We start from the raw sequence: 13965 nt of genomic DNA, 5'->3' as shown, positions 1-13965 counted from the left end.
CAGGACGGTGGCTGATAGGTGGCTCAGCGGTTGAGTGTCTGCCTTTGACTCAGGGAATAGTGATCCCTGGGTCTAGGATCAAGTCCCACACTGGGCTCCTGTGAGGAGCCTGCTTCTCCCTTTGCCGGTCTCTCTCATGAATAAATAAATAAAATCTTTAATGAAAAATAAAATAAAATAAATATACCTACTCATACAGAGATATGTATAAAGAGAAATCAGTAAGGTCAATTAGAGTAGTGGCCAAGTGGCTCTGAACAGTCTCTAATTGTCATGCATATGATCCTTCCCAAATACTGGCCAAGTCTCCAGTCCTCTGCATTGGAGCTGGACCAATCTGTGCCTACTATGCCTACCTCTTTGCCCCTATTATCCTTTATCCAGATATATGCCTTGTCTTAAGAGTTAAGCAACAAAATTAAATGGCCAGATTTGAGCAGCATCTCAAATAGCCAGATAGAAGGAAGTATGATCTAAACAAGAGAGTAAAAAATAATAATAATAAATAAATAAATAAAAATTTAAAAAAGAGTAAAAAATAAATAAAAATAAATAAAAAAATAAACAAGAGAGTATAAGAAAGCCCAGACTTTAAATGTAAAGATTCTTAAAATTCTAGTAATAGTTGAAACTGCATAGTAGTTTGTGAGAGTCCCATTATTCTGTTCTCACTACTTTTGTATACATTGAACATTCCAAAGACATTTTCAAAAGTATTCTAATAGTTCCACTGATTTTGTTAGGTACCATCCAGAGGGGAAATAACAAATATAAAGAGCCACATGTGGCTAAGAGACGTATGAGTTTCTACATAAAATTGCTGTGAACCTTAAATAAAGGTCATATGTAGATCAATCTAATCCAAAGAAGCAAATATAATAAGCTGCATTTCACATCTGGACATATACATTTAATCTAATATGCATGTTAACTGATACTGTTAATTGCTAATTCAGGTCTAATTTTTTTTTTAATTCGGGTCTAATTTATGAGTAAATTAACTCATCAAATCACACATAACAGAAATTAGCATGAAAGCTATGACATAAATTGCCTTGAAAAATGAAGTTATATTTGTGAATATTATGTAATTTGATACAGATAACAAATCAGTATGATTTGCTTTTATTTTTTCTTGCTTTTGTTTTAATAAACAAATCAAATACTTCTAAAACTTTATACAAAATTCAAAGATTACATAACCAATAAGTTGATGCTTACCTTAGACATTCATTAACATTCATTTGAAAAAAATCATCTTCTTTCTCAGATTGTGATATGATGTCTTCAAAGTCAAAATCTTTACTTGACTTATCTTCTATTTGTTCAGGACTCTTAATAACAAACATATTTTTAAGATTTCACAATGAGCCACCCATTTATAAAAAAGTTGCATTGAAAATCTTATCCAATTTGAGTACAGGGAAAATGCTGAACATTTCAAAACTATATAATGATATTCAAGGGACACTTTTTAATATTACTTAAATATCTTTAAAAATTTCATAAGCTGCCACCTTCTACCTTATCTCAAAACCCCCATCCTTTCTCTCCTAATCAGAAACAAGTTACTACACACTCTAGTCTCATCTGTTAGAATTATTCCCAGGGGTCTATCTTCTGATTATTACCATTACAGTATAGACTTTGAGAATTATAACAAAAGAAATTCAAATCTCAAACTATGACCTGAATTCTTACTCTTAACACAAAAACTAGTTACTATGTAAATAACCTAAAATTTATAATCTTTGTTATTGGAATTCTATTTTAGAAGGAAGCTGTTTAAGCCAGAGTTAAAATTCACCTACCTAGCTATATTTTCAAAAAAGAAGTGTAATTCAAACATCTAAATGATGGACGGGGGGAGTCAAGTCAAACATAAGGTATCATCAAAGCAGATGCTCCATTATGAAAATACTCAAAATCTAGATTGTGATTAAGTGGCTTTACAAGTAGCAGAGCTACTGGCTCTGAGAGTTTTAAATACGCAATGTACACAATTGTATAGTCTTGCGGTTTAAATGGGTGGGGGTTAAAGAAGGCTTAAGCAGTTGTTTTACAAAAAAAACTGGGATGAATCAGAGTACTTACCTCTCTAGCAATACAGGATTCACTTTCATTCTTTTTTACGTTGGCCTCAATTTTTTCCTGTGATGCAAGAATTTCTTTTCTTTCAGCAGCTTTACGTACATTTGGCTTTGGCCTTTGCAATCGGCCCCTCAGTCGTGCTGGTCTGAGAGCCTTTGTTTGATCATCTTCCTGCACACAAAGTTTTTCATTCAAGCTAGAACTACAAGAGAATAAAATCATGGTTATTCTGAAATCCCATATTTGTTTTCAGTATTCCATTCTCCAAGGTATAAGTAAACAATTTGGAAAACAAATATAATAACAAGTGTCCTCAAAAACATCTTCAAAGATACATTTCTGGGCAGCCCTGGTGGCGCAGCGGTTTAGTGCCGCCTGCAGGCCGGGGTGTGATCCTGGAGACCCGGGATCGAATCCCATGTCGGGCTCCCTGCATGGGGCCTGCTTCTCCCTCTGCCTGTGTCTCTGCCTCTCTCTCTCTCGCTCTGTGTCTCTCATGAATAAATAAAAAAATAAAATAAAATCTTTTTAAAAAAAAAAGATACATTTCTATACCCTAATACTTTGGAACAAACATAATCCCGGAACCCTAAATATAAAAATCACTTGCTCACAAAACTCCAGAATCCAATGGCTCAGATTCATATTAGAATAAGAATCTACATTCCAAGTTAAATATTCCCTCTTGACATCTCCTGCTGTAAATAAAACTACCCAGCACAACCATTAATTAAGCTAACAAAACTTTGTTAAAATCTTGTTAATAAGTAGAGGAAGAAATTTAATTGTTAACTCAATGGATTTGTATCATAATTTATTTCTCCAGTAACACAAAGAACACTACTGAAATGTTTCAATACACTTATAGTTAAAAGACTACTTTTTTGGGATCCCTGGGTGGCGCAGCGGTTTGGTGCCTGCCTTTGGCCCAGGGCGCGATCCTGGAGACCAGGGATCGAATCCCACATCGGGCTTCCGGTGCATGGAGCCTGCTTCTCCCTCTGCCTATGTCTCTGCCTCTCTCTTTCTCTCTCTGTGACTATCATAAATAAATAAAAATTTAAAAAATAAAAAATAAAATAAAAAAATAAAAAAAAATAAAAGACTACTTTTTTTTAAGATTTTGTTTATTTATTCATGAGAGACAGAGAGAGGCAGAGACACAGGCAGAGGGAGTAACAGGCTCCCTGTGGGGAGCCCGATGCGGGACTTGATCCCAGGACTCCAGGATCATGCTCTGAGCCAAAGGCAGATGCCCAATTGCTGAGCCACTCAGGTGCCCCTAAAAGAAGACTTAAGTACACTAACTGGAAATAAAATTCAGACATTATCCAGTAGAGAAGTTATTACAATCACTCTTAAAAGCTACAAGTTTCTCTACTTCTAAATACTTACTTAGAAACAGTCTCAGCTTCTGGGTTCTCTCTCTCTGTTTTATCCATTCCAGAAATGTCCAATGTATTGACTTTATCCTTTTCCATGTGATTCTATAAATTCAATTTTTTACATTTTATCAACTTAACATAGAAAAGTCCAAATTTGATAAATGGAAATTAAAAACAATGAATTTCATTTTTTGTTCATAGAGTTTTAAAAATCATCAATGCAGTTGTGAATATTATAAAACACATAATCCCATCTATTACTGACAGGAGCAAAAATTGGCCTACCCTTTCTGGAAAGCCTTTTGCTTTCCAGAGCTTTAAAAATGTTCATTCCCTAATACCATTTCTAAGACTCTATTCTAAGTAAATATTCAGACAAAGTACAAGAATGTTCACGAGAACATTATATAAAATACCAAACACTATGGAGTAGACAAAATCTCCAATAATGAGTAAATGGTTAAATTCAGTTATACCCATTGACAGACTATTATGAAGTCACTGAAGACCATAGTTTCAAAGAATATTTAATAATATGGAAAAATATTCATGAAATGTTAAGCACCAAAGGGGACAAAACTGAATTAACAATACTAAATTTTGTAATAGAAAAGCTGGAAGGACATTTGCTAAAAGGTTATTTGCATCTGGATAATGAAATTACAAGTAATTTTTGTCTTAATTTTTTTTAAGATTTTATTTATTTATTTATTCATTAGAGACAAAGAGAGAGAGGCAGAGACACAGGCAGAGGGAGAAGCAGGCTCCATGCAGAGACCCTGACATGGGACTCAATCCCGGGTCTCCAGGATCACACCCTGGGCTGAAGGCAGGACCAAACCGCTGAGCCATCGGGGCTGCCCTGTCTTAATTTTTATATGAATCTTTAAAAAAAAATTTTTATATGAATCTGTAGTTTCTCAATTTTCTTGATTTTCACAAAATTATACTAACATAATTTTATTATAAAAAGTATAATAAAAAAGATACTTCACATACAAGGGGATAAAGCTAGTATTTTAAAATGTATTTTAGCAAAAATTTAAACAATATAATGCTAGCAGAAATATACATAAACAGGAACATTCATTTAGTGCCTATAGCAATGTAAATAAATTCTTTTTTTTTACTGTCATTTGACAATAACAAAAGCCAAATAAATTTAAAATACTCTGACCCATTAATCACATCTCCTTTGGAAATTTATCTTCTGCCTTTTTCCTAAAGAAATTGCTATTTAGGGATCCCTGGGTGGCGCAGCGGTTTAGCGCCTGCCTTTCGCCCAGGGCGCGATCCTGGAGACCGGGGATCGAATCCCATGTCGGGCTCCCTGCATGGAGCCTGCTTCTGCCTCTGCCTGTGTCTCTGCCTCTCTTTCTCTCTCTCTCTCTCTCTCTCTGTGACTATCATGAATAAATAAATAAAATCTTAAAAAAAAAAAAGAAATTGCTATTTACAAAATCATTTGCTCTTATTTATGGGAGTTAAAAAAATGGAAACAAATTAAATGACTACCATTAGAAAAATGCTTAGGTAAATCAATGTGTTAATCTGATACAGCTATTAAAAGATTAAGCCCAAGAAAATGTTAATTAAGTAGTTTCAGAGAAAGAAGTTTTAAATATTTTGTGTTATGATTAAAAACTACAAAAATGTTTACATACATAAAAAGAAAGACAAAGTTTATGTGAAGGATAAAGGACGTCTGTGTTTGGGGAAATGATTGTGGATATAATTTTATGTAAAAACTGGTTAAAAATGTTTTTAACACGAAGTTTATATAAATAAATGAGAGAGATCTGTTGCTAATGAGTATAATTGAAATGATTTGTCCTAGGTTCTTAAATGCATCAACAGGAAATAATTAAGACACATTTAATATTCATATGTAAGTTCTTGTATCTTTGTTTTAGTATCAGTTACACTACCATGTACTTATTTTAAGTTACACAATTTTACTCCCAACTAGGAAAAATTTTTGTGATTTTATTTTCCATAAAGTGTTTTTTAGTCCGTACCTTTTCATTTGATGTTTCTGCATGTAACGTCTTGGTCTCTGCATCTGTTTTATCTTGTGAAAGAACAGTTTTCTTCCCAACTGCCCTTGATAAATTGGGTTTAGGTCTCTGTAGTTGTCTTCTTCCTACCAGTTTAACATTTCTGGACTGATCAGTTTCCCTAAAAAACAATTATTATTTATCATTATTTAAAATGAACATTATATAATAAATTGCACTAATATGCAGGTATAATCCAACAAAATTCTCAAAATAATTCTTTAAAAACCCACTCAAAAGTAGAAAAGAAGTCCCTTAAGCTTACTTACAATAAGGATAGCAAAGACAACTGAAAGAGCCAAGAGAGGTAACTAATTTATTCTATCAGATGTTAAAAACAAGCTATTCAGCATCAATATTTTTTAAGATTTTACTTAGGGGCACCTGGGTGGCTCATTTGGTTAAGTATCTGCCTTCAGCTCAGGTCATGATCCCAAGGTTCTTCTCCCTCTCTCACTCCCCCTACTTGAGCACTATCTCTCTGTCAAATACATAAATAAAATCTTAAAAATTTTTTTTAAATTTATTGAGAGACAGCACGCACACACATAAGCAGGGGGAGCTGCAGGCAGATTATTTTAGAATTTCAGTGTAAGTCACCACTATGCATAAAATTCCTATCATGATTATACATTTGATATTAAAGAAAATTTTCTGTAATCAAATATAAAGTGATAACCTTTTATGTCACAATCAGACCACGGTACAACTATACATTAAATGGTGTACCATCCCTTTCTAATCCCTAAAGAAAACATTATCATTTCTTAAGAAATCATTACAATTTTGCAAATAAATTTTAAAATCCTACCATGTAAAATACTTACAGTGATTTATTTTTTAGGTCAACACTGCTTTCTTCTGTACAATTACTTTCAGCATTATCCACTTCACACAGTGCACTAATTACAGCTTCTGATGAAGGCAAATCTGAAGGGCTTGATTCTGAAGCTTCAGTTGCTGATGACACAGCATCTTGTTGACCACTAAGTAGATGAAAACATCAGGAAGAATAGAATCCTTAGTAATACATGTTTTATTACTACTTAAAATACTTTTCTAATATATAAAGCCACTTCGGAAAATGGTATTTCATATTTTAGAATTATCAGTATCAATATTTTGGCTTTTCTATGATCCATCTTGTACCATGTTATTAAAAACTGTACCTTCAGGAGTGCCTGAGTGGCTTGGTCTGTTAAGCATCCAACTGTTGATTTAGGCTCAGATCATATCTCAAGATCATGAGATCGAGCCCTGAGTCAGGCTCCAGAATGAGCATGGAGCCTGCTGACAATACTTTACTATAGGGAACAACCTGAGGGTTGCTAGAGGGGAGGTGGACTGGGAATGGGGTAATAGGGTAATGGGCATGATTCCCCACCCCTCATTTTTTCTATTGTCTTTTCCCAACTAATCAGTAAGAGCTCTTTAAGTATTATTTTTTTATTAGATATTACCCATAAAACATCCCAAACAGGGAACCCTGGGTGGCGCAGCGGTTTAGCGCCTGCCTTTGGCCCAGGGCGCGATCCTGGGGACCCGGGATCGAATCCCACGTCGGGCTCCCGGTGCATGGAGCCTGCTTCTCCCTCTGCCTATGTCTCTGCCTCTCTCTCTCTCTCTCTCTCTCTGTGACTATCATAAATAAATAAAAATTAAAAAAAAAAAAAATCCCAAACAGTAGCTTGTCTTTCACTTTCTCTATAAAAACTTTTACCAAATATCTGAGTTTACTGCAATCAAATTCGTCAATTTTACCTTTTAAAGTTTTGCTTTTTATATCTTAAGAAATCCTTGACATTAGAAAGATACTTCCCAACACCTTCTCTAAAAGTTTTAAAGATTTGCCTTTTACGTGTAGCCTTTAATCAATCAGAAATTTAGCATGCAGGGTGAAATAAGGATCTAACATTATTTAGTATTACTTAATATTAGATAGATCTAACATCTAATGAATAGTTCACTCAATCTTCATTCACTAATTTCTACTGCTATCTTTGCTATGTACAGATTCCTACATTTTATTCCCTAGGTTTTATATTCAGTTTTCCTGTGTCAATTTGTCCCTGGGCCAGTAATACACTGCTATAATTACTCTAGCTTTTTTTTTTTGTTTTTTTACTTTTAAAAAATATATATATGTTTTTACTCTAGCTTTAGAGTATTAATGTATTTCCTCCTCAGAAATATTTTTTTTCAAATTGTATTTACTACTCATGACCCTTTGCTCTTGTGTGATTAATAATTTTAGAATCAGCTCATTGTTTTATAAAACCAGTTAGGATATTAGTCACTACAGGGTTGTTTTTCCCCTAAAAAAAAGGCATAGTATCTTTTGCATGTAGTTTATGAAATTAGTTGTATCTCTGAAGTCATAATTTAGATGTCCATCACTTAGCAAATTAAGGACCCAAGGTCCATGGCTCAGCTTCAAAGAAACTATTAATCTTCCAAACTGATGAAAAAACTAGCACAAAGAGACAAGTGGGACAATATCAAACTAAACAGCTTCAGCACAGCAAAGGAAATAATCAACGAAATCAAAAGACAACCTATGGAATGGGAGAAAATATTTGTAAACTATCTGACACAAGCTTAATATCTAAAATATAAAAGGAATGCTATAATTCAATTAAAATAACCTAATTAAAAATATGAAAAGGAAATGAAGAGACATTTCTCCAAAGACAACACACAAACAGCCAATAAGTATATGTAAAGATCCTCAATATCACTAATTAAGGAAATGCAAATCAAAACTATAATGAAGGGGCACGTGGGTGGCTCAGTGGTTGAGCACCTGCGTTTGGCTCAGGGCGTGATCCTGGGGTCCTGGCATCGAGTCCCGCATCAGGCTCTCGGCAGCAGAGAGCCTGCTTCTCCCTCTGCCTGTGTCTCTGCCTCTCTCACTCTGTGTCTCATAAATAAATAAATTAAATAAAAATATATACATAGCAAAAACCACAATGAAGTATCACCTCACACAGGTCTGAATAACCGTTTTCAAAACACAAAGAAAATAGAAAATAACAAGTATTGGTGAGGACATGGAAAACTGGTATCTGGGACACCTGGGTGGCTCAGCAGTTGAGCGTCTGCCTTTGGCTCAGGGTGTGATCCCAGAGTTCCAGGATCGAGTCCCACATCGGGCTTCCTGCATGGAGCCTGCTTCTCTATGCCTCTGCCTCTCATGAATAAATAAATAAAATCTTAAGAAAAAAAAAAAAAGAACTGGTATCTCTGTGCACTGCTGATGGGAAGGTAAAACAGCATAGCCACTGTGACAAAGAGCAGGGAGGCTCCTCAAAAAATTAAAAATAGAGGGATGCCTGGTTGGCTCAGTCGGTAGAGCATGTGGCTCTCAATCTTGGGGTTGTGTGTATGAGCCCCACAATGGGGGTTGAGATTACCTTAAAAAAATAATAAAATATCAAAAAATTAAAAACAGAACTATATGATTCATCAATCCCTCTTCTGGGTATTTATCTATAAGAAATGGAAATAAGACCTCAAATAGCTATCTGCATTCCAATGTTTATTAGAGTAATATTTAAAAGAGCTGAGAGATGGAAACAATCTAAATGTTCACTGACAGATGAAAGAATAAAGAAAATGTGATACATGCACACGATGGAATATTATTTAGCCATAAAAAAAGAAGAAAACATCATCATATGCTGCAACACAGGTGAAACCTGAAAACATTATGCTAAGTAAAATAAGCCAGTCAGAGGCACCAGCATGGCTCAGCTGGTTAAGCATCCCACTTCTGATTTCAGCTTAGGTCATAATCTCAGGGTCATAAGATCAAGCCCTGCATCGGGCTCTGTGCTGAGAGTGGAGCCTGCTTGGGATTTTCTCTTCCTCTCTCTCCACCTCTAACTTGTGCCACCCTTGTGCTCGCTAGGAAAGGAAAAGGAAAAGGAAACGGAAAAGGAAAAAGAAACCCATGCAAACACTAACAACCATAAGACAACAGCTGTAGCAAAGTAAGCACGAAAACAAACAGCAATATCAAATAACACACACGAATGATAAAAGGGTGATTTCATCAAGATACAACAATCTTAGATATGTAGGTACCTAACAGGAGCTTCAAAAGACATGAAAAAAAAAATTGAGCAGAAAAGAGTAACAGGCAAATTCATAATTAGAGTTGGAGACTTCACACTCCCCTCTCAGTAACAGAAGATGTAAACGAAGCCAGTAAGGGTATAGAAAAATACCTTGATAAAAGCATAGGGTCAGTTCTGTTCTCAGCCTTTTCAATGGAGGATAAATCCACAATGTCATCAATGTTTTGTATGCAAGGAAGTTTCTGTTCCTTATTGCCTTCATCTTCATTTATCTCAGGCCTTAAAGACTGACCTTTATCTACAAATACAAAATGCATGTTATTCTAAAAAATGAAAACATCTACCTTTTTTTTTTAACGTCTACCTTTTAAAGCATAAATGAAGTTATATAAAATGGTCTTTTTCCCTACAAATTATTCATCCATTCCACATTTAAGTTCCTATATGCAACGCAGAGATTTTTAGAACATTAATGAAAAGTTAATCAACATAGAACTGTGTAAGTTGTAACTGTGTTTTGAGAATCAGCCCAAATTCCCTCGGTAGTCTGCAGCATTTTCCTTTCATCTTGCTTAAATTTTAAATGGTTAAATTGACTTCTATATAGATGGTTAGGAAGCTACAGGTGGACTTGCCTATTCTCCTTCTGAAGAATCGTAATTAATAACACAGGAAGAGCTATCATTTATTACTTACTAAGTGATAAAAATTTTAAGTCCAACAAATGCATTATCTCATTTAATACTGAAAATAGACCTATTAAAAGGTGTTAAACCCATCACAAAAAAAAAAAAAAAAAACCATCACAGAGAAAAAGAACCTGAGTTCAAGATCTTAGCTGACTTATCCAAGGTCATAATTAGCAAATAAAAGAGCTGGAATCTAAACCAAGGTCTATTTGATTTCCAAAATCCAACTTCCTAATTACTGAGCTTTTCTGCTTTTTATGTAATATCTTTAATAGAAAAAAACACAAAAAAGAGGGGCACCCGGGTGGCTCAGTGCTTGAGTGTCATCCTTTGGCTCAGGTCGTGATCTGGGATCAAGTCCCCACATCAGGCTTCCTGCATGGAGCCTGCTTCACCCTCTGCCTATGCCTCTGCCTCTCTCTGTGTCTCATGAATAAAATATTTAAAAGTGAAGGAAGAGAAGGAAGAGAAGGAAGAGAAGGAAGAGAAGGAAGAGAAGGAAGAGAAGTGAAGGAAGAGAAGGAAGAGAAGGAAGGAAGGAAGGAAGGAAGGAAGGAAAAGAAAGCTTATTCTAGTAGTTCTTTTAGAGAAATTAAACAACTCATTGTGGACTCTGAGGTGCTCTGTAGAGGCAGAACATGAACACCTATGATTTATTAAGAGACATAAGCAATATACAGCTAACTATATACACTGTTATGATTTCTAATCACTGTTTGGTTTTAACTAAAAATAAAAAATAAAAAATGTGGGGATCCCAGGCTCCATGTGGGGAGCCTGCTTCTCACTCTGCCTATGTCTCTGTCTCTCATGAATGAATTAAAATCTTAAAAAAAAAAAAATCAAGACCTAAGATCAAGACCTGAGCTGAAATCAAGAGGTAGATGCTTAAATGACTAAGCCACCTGGGCTCCAGAAACATATTTTAGGGAAAATCTCCCCAGTTTACTTGGTTTCCTTACCACTCGACAATAAACTTCTTTCCTTTAAACTAAAAACCAGGGATGCCTGGGTGGCTCAGCGGTTGAGCATCTATCTGTCTTTGGCTCAGGGTGTGATCCCAGAGTCCCAGGATCGAGTCCCACATCGGGCTCCCTGCATGGAACCTGCTTCTCCCTCTGCCTGTGTCTCTGCCTCTCTTTCTTTCTCTCTGTGTCTCTCATGAATAAAGTCTTTTTAAAAAAATAAAAATAAGGGATCCCTGGGTGGCTCAGTGGTTTAGCGCCACCTTCAGCTCAGAGCCTGATCCTGGAGACCCCGGATTGAGTCCCACATCAGGTTCTCTGCATGGAGCCGGCTTCGCCCTCTGCCTGTGTCTCTGCCTCTCTGTGTATCTCATGAATAAATAAATAAAATCTTAAAAAAAAAAAAAAAACCAAAGGATTTAACACAGTAACATGAATATAAAATACAAAATTTAAGCGTTATTAGTTGCTACTACCCAGCAGTATTTAAATTACACATCATACTACAATACACATCTTCTTAAGTAATACAGGGACTATTAATATATTTAAAAAACTTACTTTTGCATTTTTCTCCTGTAGAATGACCTGATTGAACAGTGGGACTTTCTGGAAGATTTTTTACTTGTTTGCCAACTTCATCCTGATTCTTTCTTCTTCTTTTCTTTTGATTTAGGTCTGGTTCTAATGCAATCTGTTCTGAATCCTGTCCTGTTAAAGTCTGAGACTCTTGTTGTCCTTCAACTATCTGAGCATCCTTTTGAGATGGTTCTGGGTCTGAAATTTTGGTGCTCAGAGATACATCTGGATCATCATTTCGTCCTTCGCTGGCAACTTTTTTCGCTTTGAAAATAAGAGATGTTGTTATAAACATAGAAATAATCTACAGAAAAATTCTTAAAGATGGAGAAGATAAATACTCGAGGATATGTGGGCAAAAGTTTGAAGACAACCTAAAACAGTCAACTGGAAATGACTCAAGAACCTTTAATATACTTATGCTATAAAACTTCTCACAACAAATAATGAAGTATACTTATAAGCAGTAACGTAAAAGATTTCAAAATCTATAGTTGCACAAAAAACTCAAGCTGCAGAAGAAGATATACATAGTATGATACCATTTTTATTAAGCAAAAATAATTACATATCTCTAAGACACACATACACTTGAACAGAAGTGTTTACTCATAGTTATTCCTAGAAAATCTGGACAATTTTGAGGGCAGGATACAATAGAGAATTCAACAAATTTATTTTCCACATCATTTATTTTTCAATGAATAATCTTTCTAACAAATATTTTTAAACCATTTCTAGTGCCCTTTTTATGAAGGGATATTAACAGTTAACTGTATCAAAAGATGAAAACAATAAATTTTTAAAAATCAAGTAAGAAAGAGCACCATGGAGACATCAAAAGCAAACATCACAACCACAGTCAACCAAGACATCTCTAAAAATACTTAATTTAAAAAATAATAAAATTCAATGTCATTTATTTTTGCTCAAAAGAAAAAAAAAGCCATAACAAGATTTTAAAACTGAAAAGGTAACACTGGATTCTCTATCAGAGTAATAAACAGTAATTTTGAAATTATGAGACTTACAATAATATATCTCAAAATTCTCACATTAAGATACAATGAGTTATGTATGCTATCACCTGTAATAGGATGATGTTAATATATCTATTTTAATATATCTCCCATAGCCAAATAAGTAAGTCAAAGAAACGACTAAAGAATGAAATAATTTTGTAGTTACCAATACTATTTTTTAAATGATACAGACATCAAGCTCCAGAAAAAAGAAATGCTGGATTACTCTGTGTAGAAGAGAGTTAATGCAGCAGACCTCACTGCTATCCCTTCAAAGACCTGCTTAAAAGGTTGGCCTCTGGGCTGTGCCTAGAAAGGTAAGGTCAGGAGAATTCACAAAAGTGGTTCACTGTGCCTCAAATGTTCATACTGGGCAGCCCCGGTGGCTCAGCAGTTTAGCGCCACCTTCAGTCCAGGGTGTGATCCCGGAGACCCAGGATCCAGTCCCGCATCAGGCTCCCTGCATGGAGCCTGCTTCTCCCTCTGCCTGTGTCTCTGCCTCTCTCTTTCCGTGTCTCTATGAATAAATTAATAAAATCTTTAAAAAATAAAAAATAAAATAAAATGTTCGTACCAACAATGTGGTTTATGCCAAACAATTATTTTTGTTTTGCGAGTTCCAAATTCCTTTTTTTTTTAAATATTTTTTTTAGTATTTTTTTAATTTTTATTTATTTATGATAGTCACAGAGAGAGAGAGAGAGAGAGAGAGAGGCAGAGACACAGGCAGAGGGAGAAGCAGGCTCCATGCACCAGGAGCCCGACATGGGATTCGATCCCGGGTCTCCAGGATCGCGCCCTGGGCCAAAGGCAGGCGCCAAACTGCTGCGCCACCCAGGGATCCGAGTTCCAAATTCCTGTATGTACAAGGCAGAGACGGTGTCTACATGACCAGTGTCCAATAAAAATCTTGGATATTGAGTTTCTTTCTTTTTTTTTTTTTTTTAAAGATTTTACTTATTTATTCATGAGATATATATAGAGAGAGAGATGGAGAGGCAGAGACACAGGCAGAGGGAGAAGCAGGCTCCATGCATGGAGCCCAACATGGGACTCGATCCCGCATCCCAGGATCACGCCCTGAGCTGAAGGTGGCGC

At 35.4% G+C, this 13965-nt stretch overlaps 1 protein-coding gene across 5 annotated transcripts in view; it reads right to left on the bottom strand.

Annotated features, from left to right (window-relative positions):
• BDP1 (BDP1 general transcription factor IIIB subunit) overlaps positions 1-13965 on the bottom strand; it is a 91472-nt gene that overhangs the window by 54076 nt on the left and 23431 nt on the right. For all 5 annotated transcript variants that reach the window (XR_013380055.1, XM_077898115.1, XM_077898114.1 and 2 more), the window contains exons 10-16: positions 11828-12109; positions 9763-9910; positions 6361-6519; positions 5495-5654; positions 3487-3578; positions 2095-2293; positions 1222-1334 (exon numbers count right to left, since the gene is read on the bottom strand). Coding sequence is in view for 4 of the 5 variants with exons in the window: in XM_077898115.1 (XP_077754241.1) it covers positions 1222-1334; positions 2095-2293; positions 3487-3578; positions 5495-5654; positions 6361-6519; positions 9763-9910; positions 11828-12109 (1153 nt within the window). In the remaining variant the exon portion in view is untranslated. The remainder of the gene's footprint in view (positions 1-1221; positions 1335-2094; positions 2294-3486; positions 3579-5494; positions 5655-6360; positions 6520-9762; positions 9911-11827; positions 12110-13965) is intronic.

The sequence above is a fragment of the Canis aureus genome, chromosome 5, assembly GCF_053574225.1.
Source record: "Canis aureus isolate CA01 chromosome 5, VMU_Caureus_v.1.0, whole genome shotgun sequence".
NCBI classification, from domain to species: Eukaryota; Metazoa; Chordata; class Mammalia; order Carnivora; family Canidae; genus Canis; species Canis aureus.
Note: the sequence above shows the minus strand (reverse complement) of the source record. Positions and strands in the feature narration are given on the sequence as shown.